Source organism: Anoplopoma fimbria, chromosome 12 (genome assembly GCF_027596085.1).
Source record: "Anoplopoma fimbria isolate UVic2021 breed Golden Eagle Sablefish chromosome 12, Afim_UVic_2022, whole genome shotgun sequence".
In the NCBI taxonomy this organism is placed as follows: Eukaryota; Metazoa; Chordata; class Actinopteri; order Perciformes; family Anoplopomatidae; genus Anoplopoma; species Anoplopoma fimbria.
The window spans coordinates 16,743,011-16,762,828 of record NC_072460.1 but is presented as its reverse complement, the minus strand read 5'-3'; the positions used below and the strand labels follow the sequence as shown (position 1 = coordinate 16,762,828).

At 38.6% G+C, this 19,818-nt stretch overlaps 3 protein-coding genes across 3 annotated transcripts; 1 reads left to right on the top strand and 2 right to left on the bottom strand.

The window, feature by feature from the left end:
• Positions 1-875: 875 nt before the first annotated feature.
• On the bottom strand, positions 876-8,007 carry bin2a (bridging integrator 2a). The gene is made up of 13 exons (XM_054609221.1): positions 7,824-8,007; positions 4,780-4,887; positions 4,604-4,684; positions 4,294-4,348; positions 4,120-4,214; positions 3,858-3,953; positions 3,232-3,339; positions 3,055-3,137; positions 2,894-2,972; positions 2,731-2,813; positions 1,780-2,359; positions 1,618-1,687; positions 876-1,527 (listed from the first exon to the last, which is right to left on the bottom strand). The coding sequence occupies exons 2-12, from the start codon at positions 4,861-4,863 to the stop codon at positions 1,634-1,636; spliced, it is 1,398 nt and encodes a 465-aa protein (XP_054465196.1). The 5' UTR covers positions 4,864-4,887; positions 7,824-8,007; the 3' UTR covers positions 876-1,527; positions 1,618-1,633.
• Positions 6,514-9,815, top strand: si:ch211-210c8.6 (uncharacterized). Its single transcript, XM_054609220.1, has 5 exons — positions 6,514-6,753; positions 8,038-8,143; positions 8,393-8,499; positions 8,699-8,871; positions 8,961-9,815. Exons 1-5 carry the CDS (start codon positions 6,594-6,596, stop codon positions 9,237-9,239), a joined length of 825 nt encoding a protein of 274 aa, XP_054465195.1. The 5' UTR covers positions 6,514-6,593; the 3' UTR covers positions 9,240-9,815.
• A 752-nt stretch (positions 9,816-10,567) lies between these two features.
• racgap1 (Rac GTPase activating protein 1) lies at positions 10,568-19,023 on the bottom strand. Its single transcript, XM_054609219.1, has 17 exons — positions 18,869-19,023; positions 18,314-18,419; positions 18,006-18,208; positions 17,742-17,887; positions 17,391-17,460; positions 17,255-17,308; positions 17,071-17,148; positions 16,832-16,949; positions 16,141-16,283; positions 15,697-15,861; positions 15,501-15,596; positions 14,808-15,006; positions 14,315-14,420; positions 13,338-13,470; positions 12,044-12,170; positions 11,860-11,959; positions 10,568-10,666 (listed from the first exon to the last, which is right to left on the bottom strand). The coding sequence occupies exons 2-17, from the start codon at positions 18,396-18,398 to the stop codon at positions 10,585-10,587; spliced, it is 1,905 nt and encodes a 634-aa protein (XP_054465194.1). The 5' UTR covers positions 18,399-18,419; positions 18,869-19,023; the 3' UTR covers positions 10,568-10,584.
• Positions 19,024-19,818: the final 795 nt, after the last annotated feature.

Genomic DNA, 19,818 nt, shown 5'->3' with positions numbered 1-19,818 from the left:
GCATCATTTGCTGTAATCCATTTAGTCAGATTTCATATTGTCACAGCTTTAAAGTGTTAAGTGTGTTTGTTTTTCTATTTGGATTCAGCCACAACAAGCCATGTGAAATATGTCTTTATGATACTCTTTGGTTAACAGTGCTGTTTGGGAATGTGGTGTTTTGTTTTCCACATAAAACCGGCTCAAACCAGCACTGTGCTGGTCGGCTGTCAAGTCGCACCCGACATCCTTCCTGCACCGTAAACAACCACGTTTTTCACCCCCCTACCCAAAGCTGACATAGCCCTGGTGACATCATCAGGGTAATTTTGTCAGACTTGATAAAAAGCTCCCTTCAAAGCTACAGGGGACACTAAGGGTGTTTTCACAGGCAGAGTGATCCACCTCAAAAATGGGTAAAGTTGTGATAATAATAAGTCACAAAGTTGGTCATATTCAGCTGGACATAACACAAGAGGATGCATAGATATATATTGATGCTGCTCAGTCATAACACAAAGCCGAATTCAAAGAGGACTGCTGTGTCCTGATTCTGACTACCAAAATAAAACTCCTTGTTGTTGTGATTCATGAAGTGAGAGACACTGGGGTCTGTTGACCATTACAAATTTCAGGAAATGTATGAAGCAAAAACACACATTTCATTGAACTAATCTAGTAAAGACTGACCTATGATGGCCAGACTATTCTCAACATTTTAACTTTGGAATTCAACTTTTTTTAAACATTTGGTTCAAATAAACTTTTAAATATTTAGGATTAAATACTCTTAAAACAGGAAGTATGCAAGTAAATTAATGCAAACTATTGAAAACTGTGTTGGGTCACAATGACAAAAAGCTGAGAAATGTGGTGAGTGAGAGCTTATTGGTTTTGTCTTTATCATTTTAAAACCTTTATTGGCAGAGAAGCAACCACAGCTACTGACAACTAAAATTAAATTCAAACAACCCAGAACAAGTCAACAAATCAGTATAAATGTGATACAAAAAAAGAGAACTGTTCAGAATTAAATAATGATTCACCTTCACAGTGCACAACTAATTAACTGATTCCATTTTTGTGAGTGAAAAAGATCAAATATTCTTAAATGTAATTCAAACTTAAAATGGAAAATGAAGTCCACAGCACATGTTCATTTGCATACGGTACTGTAGTGAGTAAGAAACATTTCTAACAATGTAAACCTATGGGTGCATTTATGTTTGCTAACATTAGACACATAAAAATAACTTTTCGATTTCCTAATTTTTGGTGCAGAATATAATGAAACCTGTTTGTAAAAACTATATCGATAATCTATACTTTTCAAAGATTTCTTAAAATGAAACATGGCTGTTACAAAAATATGACTTTACCCATACTATGAACTGCACTGTATGTACATCTGATTTCAATAAAAGATAAATAAGAAAGCTAACACCAACAATTCAATGCACATGTCAATCATTCCTGAAATTACAGTTGAACATTTCAGAACATTTTTCTTTTCTTGTGCAGCTGTTGACTTCAATCTCCTCTGCTTCTCTGTTTAAATCAACAAAGGGCAGACATGGATTTATGAAGAAGATAGATGGAAACATTAACGATTGATAATAATGCATGAATAATACAAACCTTAAGTCTGAATAAGTTAAACCTCGGTGCTTTTGGAGTCTGGAGTTGCCTGTTTTTCTGCAGGAGCATCCTGAAAAGTCAAATGAAATATGAGTCATGAGAATGATGACAATAGTGAATAAAGGTCTGTATCACCATTTCACAGCAAAGCTAATGACGCACCTTGTGAGGAAGGCTCAGGTCCTTGTCGGGGTGTAACCCAGACGCTTCACCATTCTCCAGTCTGTTTGGTTTCGGGATGTTGAGGTTTACCGGGCTGTCTTCTCTCTCTTCAATGTGCAGCGGGCCGTCGTCTGCAGCAGACAGCTGAAGCTCCAAGCTCTCTGAATCACAGGAGTTGTTCAGTTCAGAGCTGCTCTCACTTGGTAGAGCTTTCCCACCGTCTGCCTTAGGATCAGATTCTGCAGGAGGCTTCGGCTCAGACTCCTCTTCTTTCGTGCCTTTCTCCTCTTCCACATCAACGTTGTTCTCTCCAGACTTCTGCTCATTTTCAGCTGGAGCGTCTTCTTGAGGAGAACTGTGGATCTCACTGTGGCTCGAAGTGAGGCTCTCCGGGAGGGTCGATTGCGATGAGACTCCGAGGATGCTGCTCTCTCTGGACAAAGTGCTGTGGCGAGGCTTGTCTGGGGACCTGAAACTAAACCTCTGGCCTGGTTTAGGACTATAGCTCTTGTGAAACTCAGAGAAGCTGGCTTTCCAGGCCTTGGGGGACATCAGACTTCGTCTCTTCAGGGAGCCATATCTGAAATAATTTGTAATATAAGACAAAAAGCAAGTAAATTATTTTAATATTTTGCTTCTATCCCCAAATTGAGATATCAACTTATTAAAAGTATTCATCCCAAATAAAAGTCAACTTTTACAAATATTGTAATAAATATTGCAGCTTTGGGCCCATAATGCTGTTTAACCCCAAAATATGGGAAATATTGGCATTAAATGTTTTTTGGAGATGAAAAAACAACCCTGTTAGCAACAGTAGTTTGTGATGCTGAGAAAAGCCTTTGTATATTTAGCAGAGCTTCAGTTGTCATGACTGGATGATATAACTTTTTGTTGAACTATAATCATTCAAAATGTCTTCAAATGTCAAAGCTAGAAAGAAAAACCTACCGTTGCATTCCCTTTAAAGAAAACATTTTGTCCGGATGCTGAGCCTGCAACTCCTTTATCACATTCTGTAGATCAAGGTTGAGCTGAAAGAGAACAGAACTGGTCAAAAAGAAAACAACATAACAATGTATATTGTTTGCCTACTTACTAAAGAAAAACATACCGAGCTCATTTCCTTATAGAAGATTTCTCTTATATTGGATACAGCTGAGAAGACTGTCACAAAGCATCCAACGGCTGAGAAAGAAAATAAAACCATAATGTAAAACATATGTATACCCTTACATTTCATATGATGATGAAAAGAATATTCAAGCAAACCTTTCAAAGAGCACTGGCAGCTCTTCTTTTAACTCAGTGTTGATCCCTTCATAGACACCTTTGGCAGCATTCATCTCTTCTTTTGCCTTTAGAGTGAAGAAATGTAAGTATGTTTTTGGGCAAGTGAAGGTTGAAATGCACAGATAAAAAAATAATAATATGCATCCCATTTTCAATAACCTTGTTGATCTTGACATCATCCCTCTTCTTAGCAGTCTGCAGTGACTCCAGGTGGTGAAGGGAAGAGTCGTAGTCGACCAGTTTTCTTCCCCTCTTGGCTACTTTCTCCTACAGATTGGAAAAGATTGGCACTGTTTTACAAATTGCAAACATTTACTTTTAGTACATACTGCAGCTTCCCTTAGGAAGAACGTACTGTTGCGAACAGTAGAAATTCAAATGGGACGCACTACGTGATAACATTGTACATAGAACTGTGACACATAGGCAGAAAAGCATGCTGGCTTGCATACTGCAAAATATCACCAGATGCAGTAGCACATCCTGGTACTTTTGGCATAGACATACTTTTTTGGGAGTTAATAGATCTTTTTCTGGCATACTAAATAGTATGGTAGTATGGGTAGTGGAACGCACAGATGGTGTGTGTGTGTGTGTGTGTGTGTGTGTGTGTGTGTGTGTGTGTGTGTGTGTGTGTGTGTGTGTGTGTGTGTGTGTGTGTGTGTGTGTGTGTGTGTGTGTGTGTGTGTGTGTCTTTGTAGGGATTTGCGTGTTTGCTCTCAGGCCTTTTGTCTGTCTGTGTATTCACTCATATTTTCTTGCATGCTTGCTTCCTCTTGTCTTACCCGGACATCTGGGAATTGGTTCACGTAGGTCTCCATGTTGTGTACGGCCTGATCTAATAGCTTCACCTCCAAGTCGTTCCACAGGAGGTCCTCCCCCTTATTAAAAGGCACAGCATACATATTGCATTAATTATGTATGAAGAGAGGGAGAAAGAAAGGGGTTTCGGTGCCCTAGCTATGTGTGAATCCTTCTGCTTTTCTCCTTGTAAAACACAAATGTGCAGTGATAGAGCTGTAGTTTATCACTGATGATCGTTCTGACCTCTACAATGGCTCCTAAATCTTCCTCTCCAGCCCAGTCGGGTTCATAAGCATCAAACACAGACTGAGAAAGGCGTCTTGAAGCTTCACGCATGTCTGTAAAAAGAAGATTCTTTCATGTGAGACCTGCAGATGAAACAAATCTACAACATCTTGGAGCAAAAATCATTTTCACCTCTAACTGCATTAATGTAGTTCCTCAGGTCCTTGTACATGCGGTTCCCATCACTCTGCGAATAGGCAAGAGGTTTGCATAATTGTCAGTCTTTAGATTTATGACTTTTATTATGTTTGGTTCTCTGAGTATAAATCATACCAGTGTTTACATTCACAGTAGAGACAGCAGTGGAATTGGATCTGGGTTGAACTGAAAGTCTTTTTTATCAATTGTTCAAACGTTTTAATCTATTTTATTGTCCAAAACAAACGCATAAAAAGTAACTCAATGTTTCCCTTTGTTTTCCATTAAGCAGGGGAATGATTACCTGCTGGTCGTTAAACTGTTGGTGACAATGTTCAAAGTCGTCATCTCTGCTCTCCACTGTCTTCCCCAACTTTTGCAGTACCTGCAGAAAAAGCACAAACCTCAAAGCAACAGCTACTGAATGGTAATACCTTCTTTCTCTTGCAATTTGGGAAACAAAAAAGAGCAGACTGTTACCTTTTCTTTGCTTCTGCTTAGCTGTCTTTGGACTTTTTTTGCAAAGTCCCCAGTGCCGCCTTTAGGACTTGAGCTTTCGGCCATATTTTGTCTGGACTGTGTAAATTCCTAATGATGAAGGGAAACGGAGAGGAAAGAGTCGTCATTTGGATCACATATTTAACTAAATTAGACTTTTTCAAGGTTGTTCATCCTCTCCATCCTCCACAGCTCTTTATAGAGACTTTTACATATACGGACACATCGAGACCACACAGTATTTAGTTCAATGTTAAATGTATAACAACACACCTGCACCATGTCCGCAATTATACATAAAATAGTATCATTGCAATGGGAGTAGTAGTACAAGTAGTAGTACGAACACTACATGAAATTGCATAATATTACTCAAATCACAACATGATACTGTATCACTACATATTATATATTTGTACCTTTATATTATATGCTACATCATGGTACTCTTTCTATTTATATTAAAGATATTTCATATTATCATTGTGTAGTGTATGTGTATATTGCTATACTACACATGTTTAACACTATATACTTGTATTACTATTGGATTTCTTTGGTACATATATTTGCACAATTCTTTTTTATAGTCCCCGATATTGTAAATAATGTATATAGTTTTTTAAAGCTATCACTCCAGTCTACTCTATTATTCCTCTGTGCTGCTGTAACACTTGACTCTTATGAGTTTTTCATAGTAGTATTTAAACTTAATGATATCTGATGAGGTGGCAAAAATGGGGAGAGTGAAGCGTATCTAAATAACCTCTTTATATTCACCTCAGTGAGCCCTCATGTTGCTGGGGCTCTGGAGGCCTCTCAGCAGTGATGGAAAAAGTATTCAGATCCTATACTCAAGTACAAGTACCACAATATAAGAATACTCTATTACAAGTAATACAAAGTTCTGCATTCAAAGCTTTACTCCAGTATAACTTGGTTTTACCAAATTATAAGTACTCATTATGCAGCAGAATGGCTACTTCCAGAGTTGTATTATATATTTTATGTTACTTCACCTTTCATAATTCAGGCATATATGGGTATAGTAGTAGTTGCTTTTCAGATTAAGATTTTTACAAACAAAACACATGCTAATCTCATAAAATATGATATATTGTTACAGATTATACTATTTAATAGTATATAGAGGCATTCAAATGAGCTCCACCTTCCCCAACTACAATAAAAAAAAAATGCTGTTTACACATCAATGCATAAATAATAATCTATGCTAATCTTTTTTTTTTATATAACAACAACAGCTTTTTTTGCTAATAATTCTTCCTTTTTTTTAAACTCAAGTAACACTTTCATTGCAGGGCTTTTACTTTTTACGGAGTATTTTTACAGTGAGGTATTACTCCAGAATACTTCTTCTATTACTAAGAGGAAGTATAAAAAATAGTATAAAAATGAAACCTCTGCTGTTAAGTTATTGAGCGACTGAGCTTGAAAATCACATATGAATAAATAAATAAATGACTTGATGAATGAATTAATATTTATTTTTTCAAACTATTTTAGGTACAAATGATTGCATTTTTATTTTTTTTATCGAGACATTTAATGATTGTTTTGGTATATATATATATATATATATATATATATATTCCATCCTCCATACTCAGTGACCCATGGATGCTCCCTCTGCCTTAGTTATGGAACCGCACTAATCCTCTGATAACTACAACACCCAGAATTCCCCGCGTTCAAGCCACTCCCACACGCAGAATGGCAGCGGTGAACTTTAATCAGAGTGTTTATGTATCTGTTGGTGTCGGAGGAGTGGCTCTATGATCAATTCAGACCAGACTCTACAGCTTCTGGCCGACCTGAAGGACACGGTCATGGGGAGCACTCTGGTCAAATGTGCCGCCACCGACCTGGGCATCCAGTGGGCCGGCTGGGCTCTGGCTGCAGCCTTCAGGACCGAGAAGTTTTATGATTTGGCAGGTAATAAAAGAATAACTTTACCAACAGCATGCAAACATTCCCCTAAATGTTGATCTGCAGCCATGTGCTGACTGGTTTCTGCAGCCTTACTTGTTATTCAGGACAGTTTAGTTGCTTTAAACTCGACGAATCACATTTAAGCGCAATATATGTTGGTTACTTAACTCTCATTTTGTTGCAAATGGTTTAAAAAAAGCTTTTTTTTCTCAGCACTCAATTATTGAACTGTAAGCATTATGAAACCTGTGTTATCTAAAGCAGCTTTGTTGTGAAACAGCCGGAGAGCTCCTCCTTCATGTTAAGAAGCGGCATGCAGATCCAATCAGCTTAACTTAACTGGTCCTGGGTCAGTGCAGGAAGTAGACAGAGACCATGGGACCCTCTTTATAAAACTTAAAGGGGGCTTTTGTGGGGCCAAATTAAGAATGGACACAGCCTTTCTCCACACTAGTGATTACTGCTACTTGGTCTCACTTTTGCATTGGTTAAAAAAAAAAAATCTAGTTCAAACTGCCTGAACATCAAAATATTTATCAAGTAATAACTCTTTTTCAATTCTTGGTTTATTAATGTCCTCTCGAGCAAGTTTTCACGTCAAAGACCCCATTTGAAATGAAAATTTCAACTTTGAAAACCACTGCTCTCGAGCTGAAATAAGAATTCAATTAATTTATACATTTTTTCAAGCAAAAATGACTTAACATTTGGTCTACCTACCTAGTTGTGATGAATTTCTGCTTTTTTTCTTTTGTAATGCTAAACTGAATATCTTTGGGTTTTGAACAGTTGGTCTGATCAAAAAAAATTATGTAAAATAATTAGTAGTTATAATTTGTAGTTTCCAGTTTAATTTCACGTTTTACAAGATTAGACTCAGACTATTAATAAGGTGATTGTCATTCGTGACAAGATCTCAGCCTAAAAAGTTAAGTGCACGAGCAATGACGAAGTTAGAGGTGACTGCAGGTTTACAACCAGATTATGTTAAAATCATTTGTTACATGTAGAACAGTGCAGCTTACCTGTCAACAACAATGACTGAATTCTTTATAATTTCACAAATGAATCACCTTGAAACTTCTCTTTGACTCGTCCTCTTCTGGTTCGCCACTCTCTGCTGTGCTCCGGGATATTTTACCCTTGAACTTTGGAACCAATTGTCTGCAGTATCCTGGGTAAAAGATTTATTGAACACGCCTTACTGTGCAACAAGTAGAGCCATCCGCCATGCCCATGTCCCGACCGCCCTGAGTCTGCACCTTATCTCTCTCTCTTTTCTTCCAGGATCTGGCACATTTATACTACTTGCCCACCTGAGTCGTTTCTGGGGAGGAGCCAGTCATGTCCGCCAAAAGGTGCAGACCGGGTTGGTGACAGCATGGGGGCTCAGGTTAGTAAGGCAGCGTTGACCCTCATTGTTAAAACACACAGCGTGAACCCCTGCACAGTTTAATACAACTCAAACAGAGGAATGCGGTTCTATCCTTTGTCATTAACACCTTCAGAGTTTTGTGTAAGTAACGGAGGGTCCTTGGCGAGTTCAGTGGAGGAACTAATGACTGTGAAACCTTAAAGTCAGGTTAATGAATAATGCCATTGGTTAATGTTAACGGTCGTTAACCATGTCCTCTCTCTGCAGGCTGGGGACATTCCTCTTCATGCGGATCTTGAAGGACGGTCATGATCGCAGGTTCAACAATGTCAGAGACAGCCCAGGGACTTTCTTTATATATTGGACTGTTCAAGGTACTTCTTTAGGGATGCAGATGCATTCCTCTCATTGCCGTAGTCCTAAACCAACTCGGCACCCAAGTTGCCCTGTATAAATAAATCCCCTCTGTTTGCTCTGCTGTTTGTTACTGTAAGTTGAATGCATTTAGTTTATGGTGGTATTAAGGCAAGGCAGGCTGAAGATGATTCTTTTTATTTTACTGTTTTATCACAGCCATGTGGGTATTTATGACCCTCCTGCCCACCCTCATGCTGAACAGCGAGAAACGGGACGTGCCTCTGGGAACGAGGGACTACATTGGCTGGACTGTATGGGGCCTCGGCTTTGCTACTGAAGCTATCGCTGACCAGCAGAAATGGCTTTTCAAGAGTGACCCAGATAATACTGTAAGTTAACAGACCTTGCATTGTGCAACCCTTTAATGCATCATTCGCTGAGTGTAACTGTGGTCAAATTATTTTTTTTGTGGCTCAAGGGGAAATTCATCCAGAGTGGACTGTGGGCTTACAGCAGACATCCAAACTACTTAGGGGAGATCCTGCAGTGGTCCGGTCTCTGGCTCTCAGCCTCCTCGGTGATGGAGGGTCACCAGTACCTGAGCGTGGTGTCGCCTCTCTTCGTCTGGTTCCTGCTACGTCATGTCAGCGGCATCCCCATCCTGGAGAAGCTGGCCGTGAAGAAGTGGGGATCTGACCCAGGCTTCCAGGAATACGTCAAGAGCACTCCTCTTCTCTGGCCGTGGCCTAAATTTTGAAGTTACATTTTCTCAACTGCTGTACCAGGAAATACCTCACAAAATAAACATGTCATAAAGTGTCCTGAGAAAAACTCTTATTAAACTCACACCTCATATGTTGGGCGTGTCTTGGCAAAGACAAAGATGGCGGTTAAGATTCTCATGTGAGTTGTTAGAATAACATGTCATGATGGGTAATGTGTCTAAACTTATGATTTGAAGGAAGTGTCATTAACCTGGATCATAAAAACTCCCTTTACACAGTCCAACTTTTGGATTCAGGAAGCTAGGGAACAGCACAAAGCATTTGAAAGAAGGCACACAAGACATTTTTGTAAAGGTTAGACATGTATTTTATAATTCACATGAATTTTAGAGTACATACTTGTGTACAAAATGTGTGCTAATAGTTAATCATATAATGCCACGACAACTTAACTGGCTAATCTTACAAAGTAATTGCCTTTTACATGGGACTGCTCGTAAGCATCCACCCAGAGTACAAACATTACACAGAGCAATAAACATTAGAGAAGCAAAATTATCTGGCAGAGATTACAGCCTGTGACATAAACCAGAATATAAATTCCTGATGATCACTGGCAGTGCTAAGCACAACTGCAAGTGAAGATACTAAAATGTTCTCCCATTAATGCCAATTAACAATAAACTCACACTCCGTCAAGTTTGCAGAGGATCCATGTTGACTTCTTATAACTACTGTTTGTAGAATGAAAAGGAAATGGCACGCAAGCTTGTAAACATTTACAATTCTCTGGAGGATGAACACAAAACGCAAAAGAAATGAAATACAAACATCAAAAAACTTAAAAGATTATCTTACTAGCAGTCACACATTCAATACGACCTAGAATGAAATGCTTGAGAATCAGTTATTCAACTTCTGAGTGACACATGAGTTGATAAAACTGTCTAAAGAAATTACTGAATTTAGAAGCGGAGTCACAATAAAACTGTGCATAAACAGTACATATTTTCACCTATACGTATATTTCTCAAAAAGAGTAATAAACAGTACATTCCCATGTGTTAAGGGGTGGAAGTAGAATGTCTTGTTAAACATTTAGAAAAAGCATCAGCTCAAAAGAGTGTGCATCGATAGGAAAACCTACTGGCTTAAAAAAAAAAATGTCTCCTTTTACAAACACGTAAAATCACCAATATACAACTCTTACTATTGTGAAACATTAAAAACGATTATAAGAAGACTAAGAGACTGGAGGATTTATAGCATTTTTTTTTTTTAAAGCGGTACCATTATATATATTCTGCATAAATGCAAAAAGACTTGTATTTGTTGTTATTGCGGTATCAAGAAAAGGTTAAGTGTAGCTGCTTTGGATTATTTAAGGAGTGGAGATGCAAAGAATTTTCCTTGACGAGAGCTTGAAAATCCGACTGCTGATTTGCTCTTGCTCCCAAATCTGCAAAGACAGCACATTATGGCATTTAATTAAATAATACATTAGAGTCAAAGAAGTATAAGGAAATATTGAACAGTATATATTAAATTATATTAAAGACGCTGAGATGAGCCAGCTTTTATCTAAATTTGAAGATAAGTTTCTTTTTTAATATCTTTGTTAAACATTGGAATCAGCAGCACACAAGTCATTCTAGAAGTAATTGTAAGATCATTGGACCTCATGCAAGAAGGATTTAGGTTTAATTTGCATTGCAATATTATTGTTTTTTAATAAAACATTAATATTTGGCGTCGATACAATATTGGCAGCAAAAAATCCAGATACTATGCTGTATTATTATTTTCCCCCACCTATATTCGGCTTGTACAAGTTTACCATGTCAAATTCAGCAAACACTCAGATAACTGTGTAAATGACCAGTGTAAACATGGTGAATACCACCAGTGGGTTCATGAGAATTGTATTAGAATAATTAACAAAAATACCATATAAGCTTACGCGTCCTGGCCCAATATGTCTCAAATTGAAGTCCTGCTTTCAGAGATCCATAAAAAAAAAGTCTATAATCTTTAACAGTGCTAGCAGCAGAGTTAAGGGACCATTTAAAGCCAAGGAATGGGGAAAAACAGAGTGCTTTTAAATGCTGTGTTACCCGAGGGTCACACTGTCACTGAAATAAAGTAGAAATGGTCTATCGCCAACACAAGGTGATTGATGACTGCAAAAGTAGGGGGTCAAATCATTTAAGATGTTTTGCAGTTTGAGATGTTCATATTGATATTGTTGTACAATAAATTCAATAGCCAATTTAAATGAATGGTCGATATGAAAGGCTATATGAATACATTTAGAATTAAATTAGCCTTTAATTCAAATTGCAAAGGCAAACAAGATTATGTCAACGTAATTATAGGCTTTTCAAGCTCAAAACGGCTTCAAAGTAATGAGTGAAAAACAGACCAATTGCACGGCTTCTACGACTAGTCTGGACCACTCGTTAATTGTGTTCCAACCGAAGAGAAGATTCATGGTACGAGAAAATTGTTAAATGCGGCAAATTCTCCTAAATCACTTGTTCAAGCCACCTAGGAATAAATCAGTTTGCACGAGTCGTTCTTGCATGAGGCCCATTGATTACGGGAAAAACAGTGTCAAAACATGGCAGGGGGGGTGTGTGCTTGTGTGTTTACCTTGGTGTCAGACTGGACTTCATACGCTGAGACAAGGAGCTGGATGAGGGGGTTTTATTGAGCTGGTGCTCTGGAGTAGTCAGAGGTCCCAGCATGCTCACTGCAACAGTACAAATATTACAATGATATATCAACTAGCAAACACTGCAGAAAAACAAACAAACAAAATCTAGTGAGCCCTTACTTCTCTCGGGGGTGGCATAGCAGTTTGCGTTCTCAATGATCAGGTGGTCCAAGTTAGGCGGATAGCTTTCCGCCATCACAAACTGGGCCCAGTAATCCACCGGCAGGGACAACAGACGCTCCACAACCTGAACAGAGAGAGTGTTTAGCACAAATGCAAAAGATCAGGGTTATTTCACTGTGTTGCCTCATCCTCTTTTAACAGTGCTGAGCTGAATCTGTGTGTAGATGCCTGGATCAAGACAGAGGGGAATTACTAAAAAGGGTTTATAGTGTTGTGATGATGTTCTGAAGTGTAGAAGTATACAGTATTCAGCTTTTTGGTGGTCTCTGTTTGTTGTTGTAGGTCAGTCACTTATTACGGTGGGTAAAAAGATGGACCTCTTTTTGCTAAATAGTTTGATAATTAATAATCACAATAATTAGTTTAAAATTGTGTAAAAACAATCCTTAGAGAATATATATTAAAGTCTCATCTAGACCTTGCAACTTGAGTTTTGTCTCACAGTTAACATTTTGATGACAGAAAGTTAAAATCCAAACACTTTTCAGGAAATTAGATGCCATTTTTGATTGTATTTGCAGTTTTTCATATTTCAGCAGTATATTCATTTACATTCTGTAATTAGCTCACTAATCTTACTGACCATCGTTAGCGGCAGAGTCTGACATTCCTGCACTGCATTTAATTGCAGGAAATGGTGCATGTGTGTACTTCAGCGTTGCAGTTATTAATGTTTTTCTCATTAATATCTGCCTCACTATGAGTTCGTTAGTTCACATTAAAAGCATTCAACTGGCAAACCACTGGGTGAACTGAATGATGAAGGAGTCCCGAGAAACCCAATGTTTGTCACCAAGGTTAAAGCTTCTACAAGCAAACAAGACATGGTCATTTACTGCCTTTTTTGGCAGTGGATAAGTTTCACAAATAATGCACAGTGTAATGGAAAAGGGGGAGTAGCCACAGAGAGCTGTTGCTGACTAACTCCTTTTACCAAGCTCACAGCATGACATCAGCCAGCAGTTGCTCATGACATGATGGAAAAAAGGGCAGTTATTGGCTGGCTTCTTTATCAAAACAAAGCATGTTTGTCAGCTACACTGTAAACAGCTGCACCGGTTGTATTTCTGACAAAGAAGCTGCTTAACAAGTGTTTGCTGCCCCCAGGATTCTGGGAAATGTAACACTTTGTGTTGAAATCACAACATTAAAGTTGTACATTATTATACGACTTAAAAAGAAACTGGAGAAACATGATATGTGATAGACGTGATGTCTCATTCAGGCTTACCCTGGGTTGTCGTTTGGTGTCCTGGAGGATTGACATAGGATCAGGGTTGGGAACTGCATGACCCACAATAGTTGGTCCAAACACTCGAGCCAAGTTACTGATGTCCATCCTAGTGTCCAAACTGTCAGCAACTCTGAAAGATGTTATTAGATTCAGTTATGTTCCTGTGGTAAATATAAAATACAATATACAACATTTAAAAGTGGGTTTTAGCTTAAATCAGGGGTAGGCAACCTTCAGCGTATGAAAGCTTAACCAATGGCACAACAGCAGCAAGTGTGCAAGTTTTTTGGAAACGTTGAAGTGCTGTCTCATCCGCATGCCTCTTTAACAACCATAGGAATTGCGCAGCATGTTATATGCGGTAGTTTGATTTTTTTTCTCTCAACCCACATTCCGAGAAGGTGTCTGATTGGCTGGTACTTTCTTTGCAGAATTTGATAAGTTTATTAGTGATGAAAAAGATTGGTGGAAGGTTGGTAGGGTTCACTATTTTAACTTAGGGGTGGATGTTTTCATAAAAATGGCATCCTTCTTGTGTAGAACAGCAATATATAATTACAATGTGTATTTATGATTATGGGAGAAAGATGTTTCGCAAAAATGTTGCTATGCACATTGTCTATGTTGATGGTAAAAAATGACAGATCTGCAATTAAAATTATGATGCGTCATAATCTTAATGTTGAAATAGCAAACATTTTAAATGGCACTATATATCAAAAAGGTTTCAGACCCCTGGGTAAAATAAACTGAATAATTACCCAGTGTAAAATTAGATGAGACGGACTCATCAAACCAAATAAATTCAGAGGATACAGTTAACTAAAATAAAATAAAAAAAGGTCAGTTACAGAGAGACTTCTGTTAAAAACATACAAGGCATCAAAGCAAAATTAATGCTTTTGTTATCAGATGCATTAGGATATGCATCGCTCTAATGAGGTATATTAGTATTTTATATATTTAGTACTAACCTCTGAAGGTGAAGGACTAAGAAAGCCAGAGTGTCTCTGTTGGGTTGTGGCAGGTCACTGATGGTTTGGTACATCAGAGCTATGCTGTTGTCATCGTCTGAAACCTCTGAAAGGAAACAAAGAAAACTACTTTGTTAGCAGAGAGGGAGGCTGTGCGGATTTATTAACAACTTGAAAGCTAATGTATCAGACTCCTGTAAAAAAAAAAAAAAGGCTGAAAAACTAGAAGATCAATCTCTTTTGTCGTTCCAGGCAAATTCATGGCCGAGTTTCTCATTAATTCTCAAAACAAATTATAAAAACAAAATAGAGGTCACTTATGTTGGGTAAATTTCTGCCATCCATTAAAAAGTTACAGAGTGGAAGTTATTTCAAGTTATAAATTGCTAATGATTTCGTGTGCCATTCATTTCTCCTATAGATCCCTCCACAACCGAAGCAGCTACCAACAACAGCGTCTTTTCTAACACCAGTCACACACACACATACATACCGGCTGCCTCCATGAAGGTACGGTTGAGGCGGAAGGTGAGAAGAGGCTCCTTGAGGTTCCTCAGGAAGTCCTTGAGGAGGCCAGTGATGGCATTGATGTCGTCCACCTTGCTCAGCACGGGAACAGTTTTGCTGCGTAGAAACTTCTCCTTTAGTTCCTTCACTGTGCGATCCGCACCGGAGAGACGGTAGAGTCCAGCCTGAGAGGAAGAAATACAATTATTCAACATTTGCTGTTTCATTTTCTTAACTGTTCTCGGTCACTGGTCACCACGTCTTTTTTTTTTGTACAAACTAAACAAGCAAGACAGTCTTTAATTATTGAGCTTTAAAATGGGGCTGGTGGGCATCATTTTGGACAGAGCCAGGCTGCTGGTTTCCTCCGCTTCAAGTTTTGTGCGAAGCAAATTGTCTCCTGGGTCTAGCTTTGTACTTAGCGCAGAGAAATGAGAGTGGTATCAATCTTGAGAAAATGTGACAGAAGCAAAACATAAAATAGAAATAGGAGACCATCGGCACAGTCATAAAGCAATCAAGAGATTTGGAGCAATTGGGAATTTAATCTCCCAGGAACAGATTGTCGTATAGTTACAGCTCTCTGTCACAGCTTGAGGGCAAGACATTAAAGTTAACTACTGGGGTGTGAGGATTAACCAACTTCCACAAATTATTAGGACAGGAAAGCACCACTCACCTCATGCAGGCCCCTTTGCTCGATCTCACTGATACAGTGGACCACGAGAGGTGGAATCATGGGTGATGAGTCAGACACGTAGTCTGCAAGCACACCCTAGGAACAAATGAAAGATGGGGTAATCTGTCAGCACTGGGATAAAACTCCAGAGTGGAAGTAAACAAGAGATGAATCAGTGAAAAGGGTTCTCACACACCTCGCCAATTTTGACCGGTGTGGCGCCCATGTTGGGGATGCATGGCAGGGGGCAACGCTCGCGACACTCGGGGTGAGAGACCACCCTGCAGTCACGGCACTTGAGTGAAATCTTGCCAAACTTGATCCTCTTTCCACAAGGTACGCATGATTCTGGCTTAATGACCTATTAAAAAAAAAGACATTAACATGAATTAGGACGTTGGTAAAAATTGTGGGTCAACAGCCACCTAAATGTTCAGCTAAACCAGGAACTTACACTTTGTTTTGGCAAATAAATTTGAGTAAATACATTGCATAAAAATGTTAAGGAGCAGACGTCAAAGTTTTTGAGAGTAGATGATAACAAGCTTCAGTGCCAAGTTTGATCAAACTGATTGGCTTTAAGGCAAAAAAAGTTGTTGTTACAATGTGCTTTTCTAGTCTGATTAAATGGCATACGTACAGTTTTGGAGACAAACTCGTGATGACGGACACTCCCGTGGCTCTGCGGAGTGCTTGGCGCCACTTTTCTCTCCCCTTCAGGGTTGCTGGGCTGCTTAAAGATGTCCTCAGACTTGACAGATTCAGAGTCCCACTCCATGGCAGCTGAGCAAGAGATAGAAAGAAATAAAGCAATGTGTTACCTGCCATGACCACTGCAATTATGAGAAGATATACTCTTGAATCACTGCTGCTGCAAATTCAGACTCAAGAGACTCACACAAATAATGAAAACGTTGCAAATAGGTTGATGAGCAGTCTCCTTTGATTAAATAACATTTTTATTTTGGCAACAGGGCCCTGTACAGTAGAGGATTTGGGGAATGATGGCTTAAAATGTACCATACTTGCCTTTACTTCGAATAAATAAAAAAAATCATGCTTTTAATGGATTGTATCCAAGATTAACAATATGTTCAGACAGAATGAAAACAACATCTTTAGACTGTGACATCAAAAAAGAACTATACAACTGTCCCAAACTAATTACTATTATCAAGTTGTGTTTAAAGAATCAAGGTAGCTGGACGAATATAAACAAGATAATTTAAACTGGCTTACATCGTATTAGCCTGGATTAGGTAAACCACAAATGAAGAACGGGGGCCATCATAACCCAGGTTTACATACCCACATTATACCAAAACTCTTACCAGTCTTTCTCCTGCTGCGAGTCCAATAAGGAACACTCTCAATGGTAGAAACAGCCTCAACAGGTCCTCCATTCCCAGGGACGGTCACTGTGGTCTTCGTCACAAGAGTCTCACTTCCCTGTCACAAATTAATAAAAAAACACTTAGGATAATGACATACAACCAGACTATGTAAGGGCCGAACTGTACAATTTAGGAGCTGGTTACATTCTTGCAACAAAGCATTTGCGTTTCCTTACCCTCTCTGAAGTTCTGCCTGTTGATCGAGACCGTTTGGAGGCAAGTGGGGGACCATCGACATGATTTCTGGAGGAGCGCTGAAATCCAGAGAGCAGACATGACATCCGAATCTCCAGTGAACATGAAGCTAAGCTTCCAAATACGATTGTTTAAAGAGAAATGGTTCACATGCACTTATCATACCCTTTTCTCTCTTTTTTTGAGTCGCACCGTCCTCACGTTGGAGGAGTCCCAATCCTGTCACAGATCAAGCCCGTCAGAATCATTTATACTGTGTATGATGTTAACTCTACATGATACTGAAAAGGGAAGTACTTACAAGGGAGTCATCTGTTTTGTCGTAGCTGATATCTGACAAGATGGAGGCGGACTCATCTATCCTAGTCAGTCTATCAGGAGCAACAGAAAGTATGTGTCAAGCCAGTCTGCAGCATTTCCCACACACCATTTATTTACACTTGCCTCCATGAAAACATTAAAGAAAATGGTTTTATTTGTCATTTGAGATTTTAAAAATCTAAATGGGAAAGCATTTGAAAGTTGGAGTGGGTTGAAAGTGTGCTGGAAAGGTGCATTCATGTGATATATAAATAGGAGAATAAATGACCAGGAACATTGTACTCTGTATTTTTCCTTATGGCTCCAGCAACAGGTACAAGGGTTTTATTACCTTCGGCTGGTATTCAGGCTGGCTGCTGCTGCCTGGCAGTTTGTGTTGAGGAAGGCAAGAGCTGAGCGCTGCTCTGCACTCAGCTGGATGCTGTTGGAGGATCCCTCACTAATCAAGAGGTCCCGGATCAACTGGATTTGACGGTCCTGTATTGTAAAAAATTCAAGCAAAGCAGAAATGAGAGACTCCCTGAACCAGGTGAATTAACAGCAGACTAAATCAACATATGTCATCAAACAAAGGTCTGCATTTAATCCAACGTACCAACTTCTCACAGTCGGCCTCGGCCTTCTGTCTGCGCCTGATCTCGACATCCACTTGGTTGCGGGCATGTTTCAGTTTGACCTCCAAGGCTCCCCTCTCCGTCTGTGCTTTGGTGAGCCCCTCTCTGCAGGAGCCCAGTTCTTGCTCTGACCTCAGCCATTTGCGACGACAGTCATCAAAGTTTTGTGCGAGCTGGATGAAGTCTGGGAAAGAGATAGCACATAGTACTCTTACAGGCATCTGCATAGGGACCTATGTCTCCAGTTGATATATAGTCAAGTTAAAAGCAATAACCATAAAGTACTCACTGGGTTCAATATTCTCGTTGAGAAGGTCAACTTGCGTCCTCAGTTTATCATATAAACTCTGGAGGCCCTGCACAGCAGTCTGCATGATGGTCTATAACTGAAGACCCTTCAAAGAGAGACATTAAGTACAGTTAGTTCATAGAACAGGGGTTGCGTTTCGAGATAGATAGATAGATAGATAGATAGATAGATAGATAGATAGATAGATAGATAGATAGATAGATAGATAGATAGATAGATAGGGCTGGTGCATGGCTCATTTTCAACGAAGCAAGCTTTAAATTAAGACATCTGGCAAATGTCAAGAGGAAGTGGGAATTATCCTCAAACCTAATGGCAACGCTAACAATGCCTAAAAACAAAATTATTTAATAATGAATTACCCGTGTTGTAAACTACCCACAGGCTCATTTAAATCTAATCTAATCTGTTATTCCTCATTAACCAATGCTTTTAGTGCAGCTGCTTCCTTTTGTTTCGCTTCTAGCTTTCCGTTATGATTGAAAAAGCAACACGGCGGATAGTTTAGCTCACACGTAGCTAATAGTTACCTACCGATTCGGTGCTGGAGAAATGTTGGACAGCAGAACCCTGTCGGCGGCGTTTAATGCACAAATTATCTTTTTCGTTTTTTTAGCGACCACCTTGTTGCACCTTTGTCCACATCCTTCCGCAGCCAGAGCTTCAATGAGCGCGTTGCATTTCAAATTTCGCCGCTAGCCAATGAGCGTTGACCGCTGCGCTGACGTCAGGACGGAACGAAGAAAATTACTTCCGGGTGCGCATTTTTCGAAATAAAACAGCCGTAACGGTTTCTTAGTAACGAACAAACAGAGTACGATAAATATCACGAATATTTAATATTACTTTGTTTTATGAATAAAATGTTATCAATTAGCCAACAATCGAAGAAACAAATTGATTAAAAAAATAATCTAAAAGCAGGAACCAATAAGAAGATAATGTTAGACTTCCGGTCACAACTTTAAAAATACATTCCACACTGGTGAAGAAACGGTTATTTCTATGAATAAGTGTAAACATAACCACTATGCAGAAGCTGTAGGTTCTTACATGGAGTTATGTTGACAGTGTCAGCATGCTGTGGCTGAGAGGTGGTGATAATAATAATAATAATAATAATAATAATAATAATAATAATAATAATAATAATAATAATAATAATAATAATAATAATAATAATAATAATAAAATAATAATAATTATAATAATAATAAAAATATAATTAAATAAATAATAATAATAACTTTATTTATATAGCACCTTTTAAAAACAAGGTTTACAAAGTGCTTCGACAGACAAGGCAGCAAAACAGTGCAATAGAAGAAACATTAAGAACAATCGTTAGGATAAAACTAAACTAAGAAACAAAATTAAATAACAAGTGACAATCAAATAAACAAAACAAAATAAATAAAATCAAGTGAAATAGGTAAGCATATAATAGTAAACGAATATAAGATAAAATACTAAAACCAAATTAA

Bases quoted from the DNA above. Each gene is read 5' to 3' on its own strand.
- si:ch211-210c8.6 (XM_054609220.1), top strand. From the start codon at position 6,594: ATGATCAATTCAGACCAGACTCTACAGCTTCTGGCCGACCTGAAGGAC. The intron at 8,500-8,698 runs GTACTTCTTTAG...GTTTTATCACAG, and splicing joins TATATATTGGACTGTTCAAG to CCATGTGGGTATTTATGACC. The intron at 8,872-8,960 runs GTAAGTTAACAG...TTGTGGCTCAAG, and splicing joins AGAGTGACCCAGATAATACT to GGGAAATTCATCCAGAGTGG.
- bin2a (XM_054609221.1), bottom strand. From the start codon at position 4,863: ATGGCCGAAAGCTCAAGTCCTAAAGGCGGCACTGGGGACTTTGCAAAA. The intron at 4,215-4,293 runs GTGAAAATGATT...TTCTTTTTACAG, and splicing joins CTACATTAATGCAGTTAGAG to ACATGCGTGAAGCTTCAAGA. The intron at 2,973-3,054 runs AAGGTTTGCTTG...TTTATTTTCTTT, and splicing joins GAGCTGCCAGTGCTCTTTGA to CTCAGCCGTTGGATGCTTTG.
- racgap1 (XM_054609219.1), bottom strand. From the start codon at position 18,398: ATGCAGACTGCTGTGCAGGGCCTCCAGAGTTTATATGATAAACTGAGG. The intron at 17,309-17,390 runs GTAAGTACTTCC...GATCTGTGACAG, and splicing joins ACAAAACAGATGACTCCCTT to GATTGGGACTCCTCCAACGT. The intron at 12,171-13,337 runs GTAAGCCTGAAT...CTCTCTGTTCAG, and splicing joins ACACCAAACGACAACCCAGG to GTTGTGGAGCGTCTGTTGTC.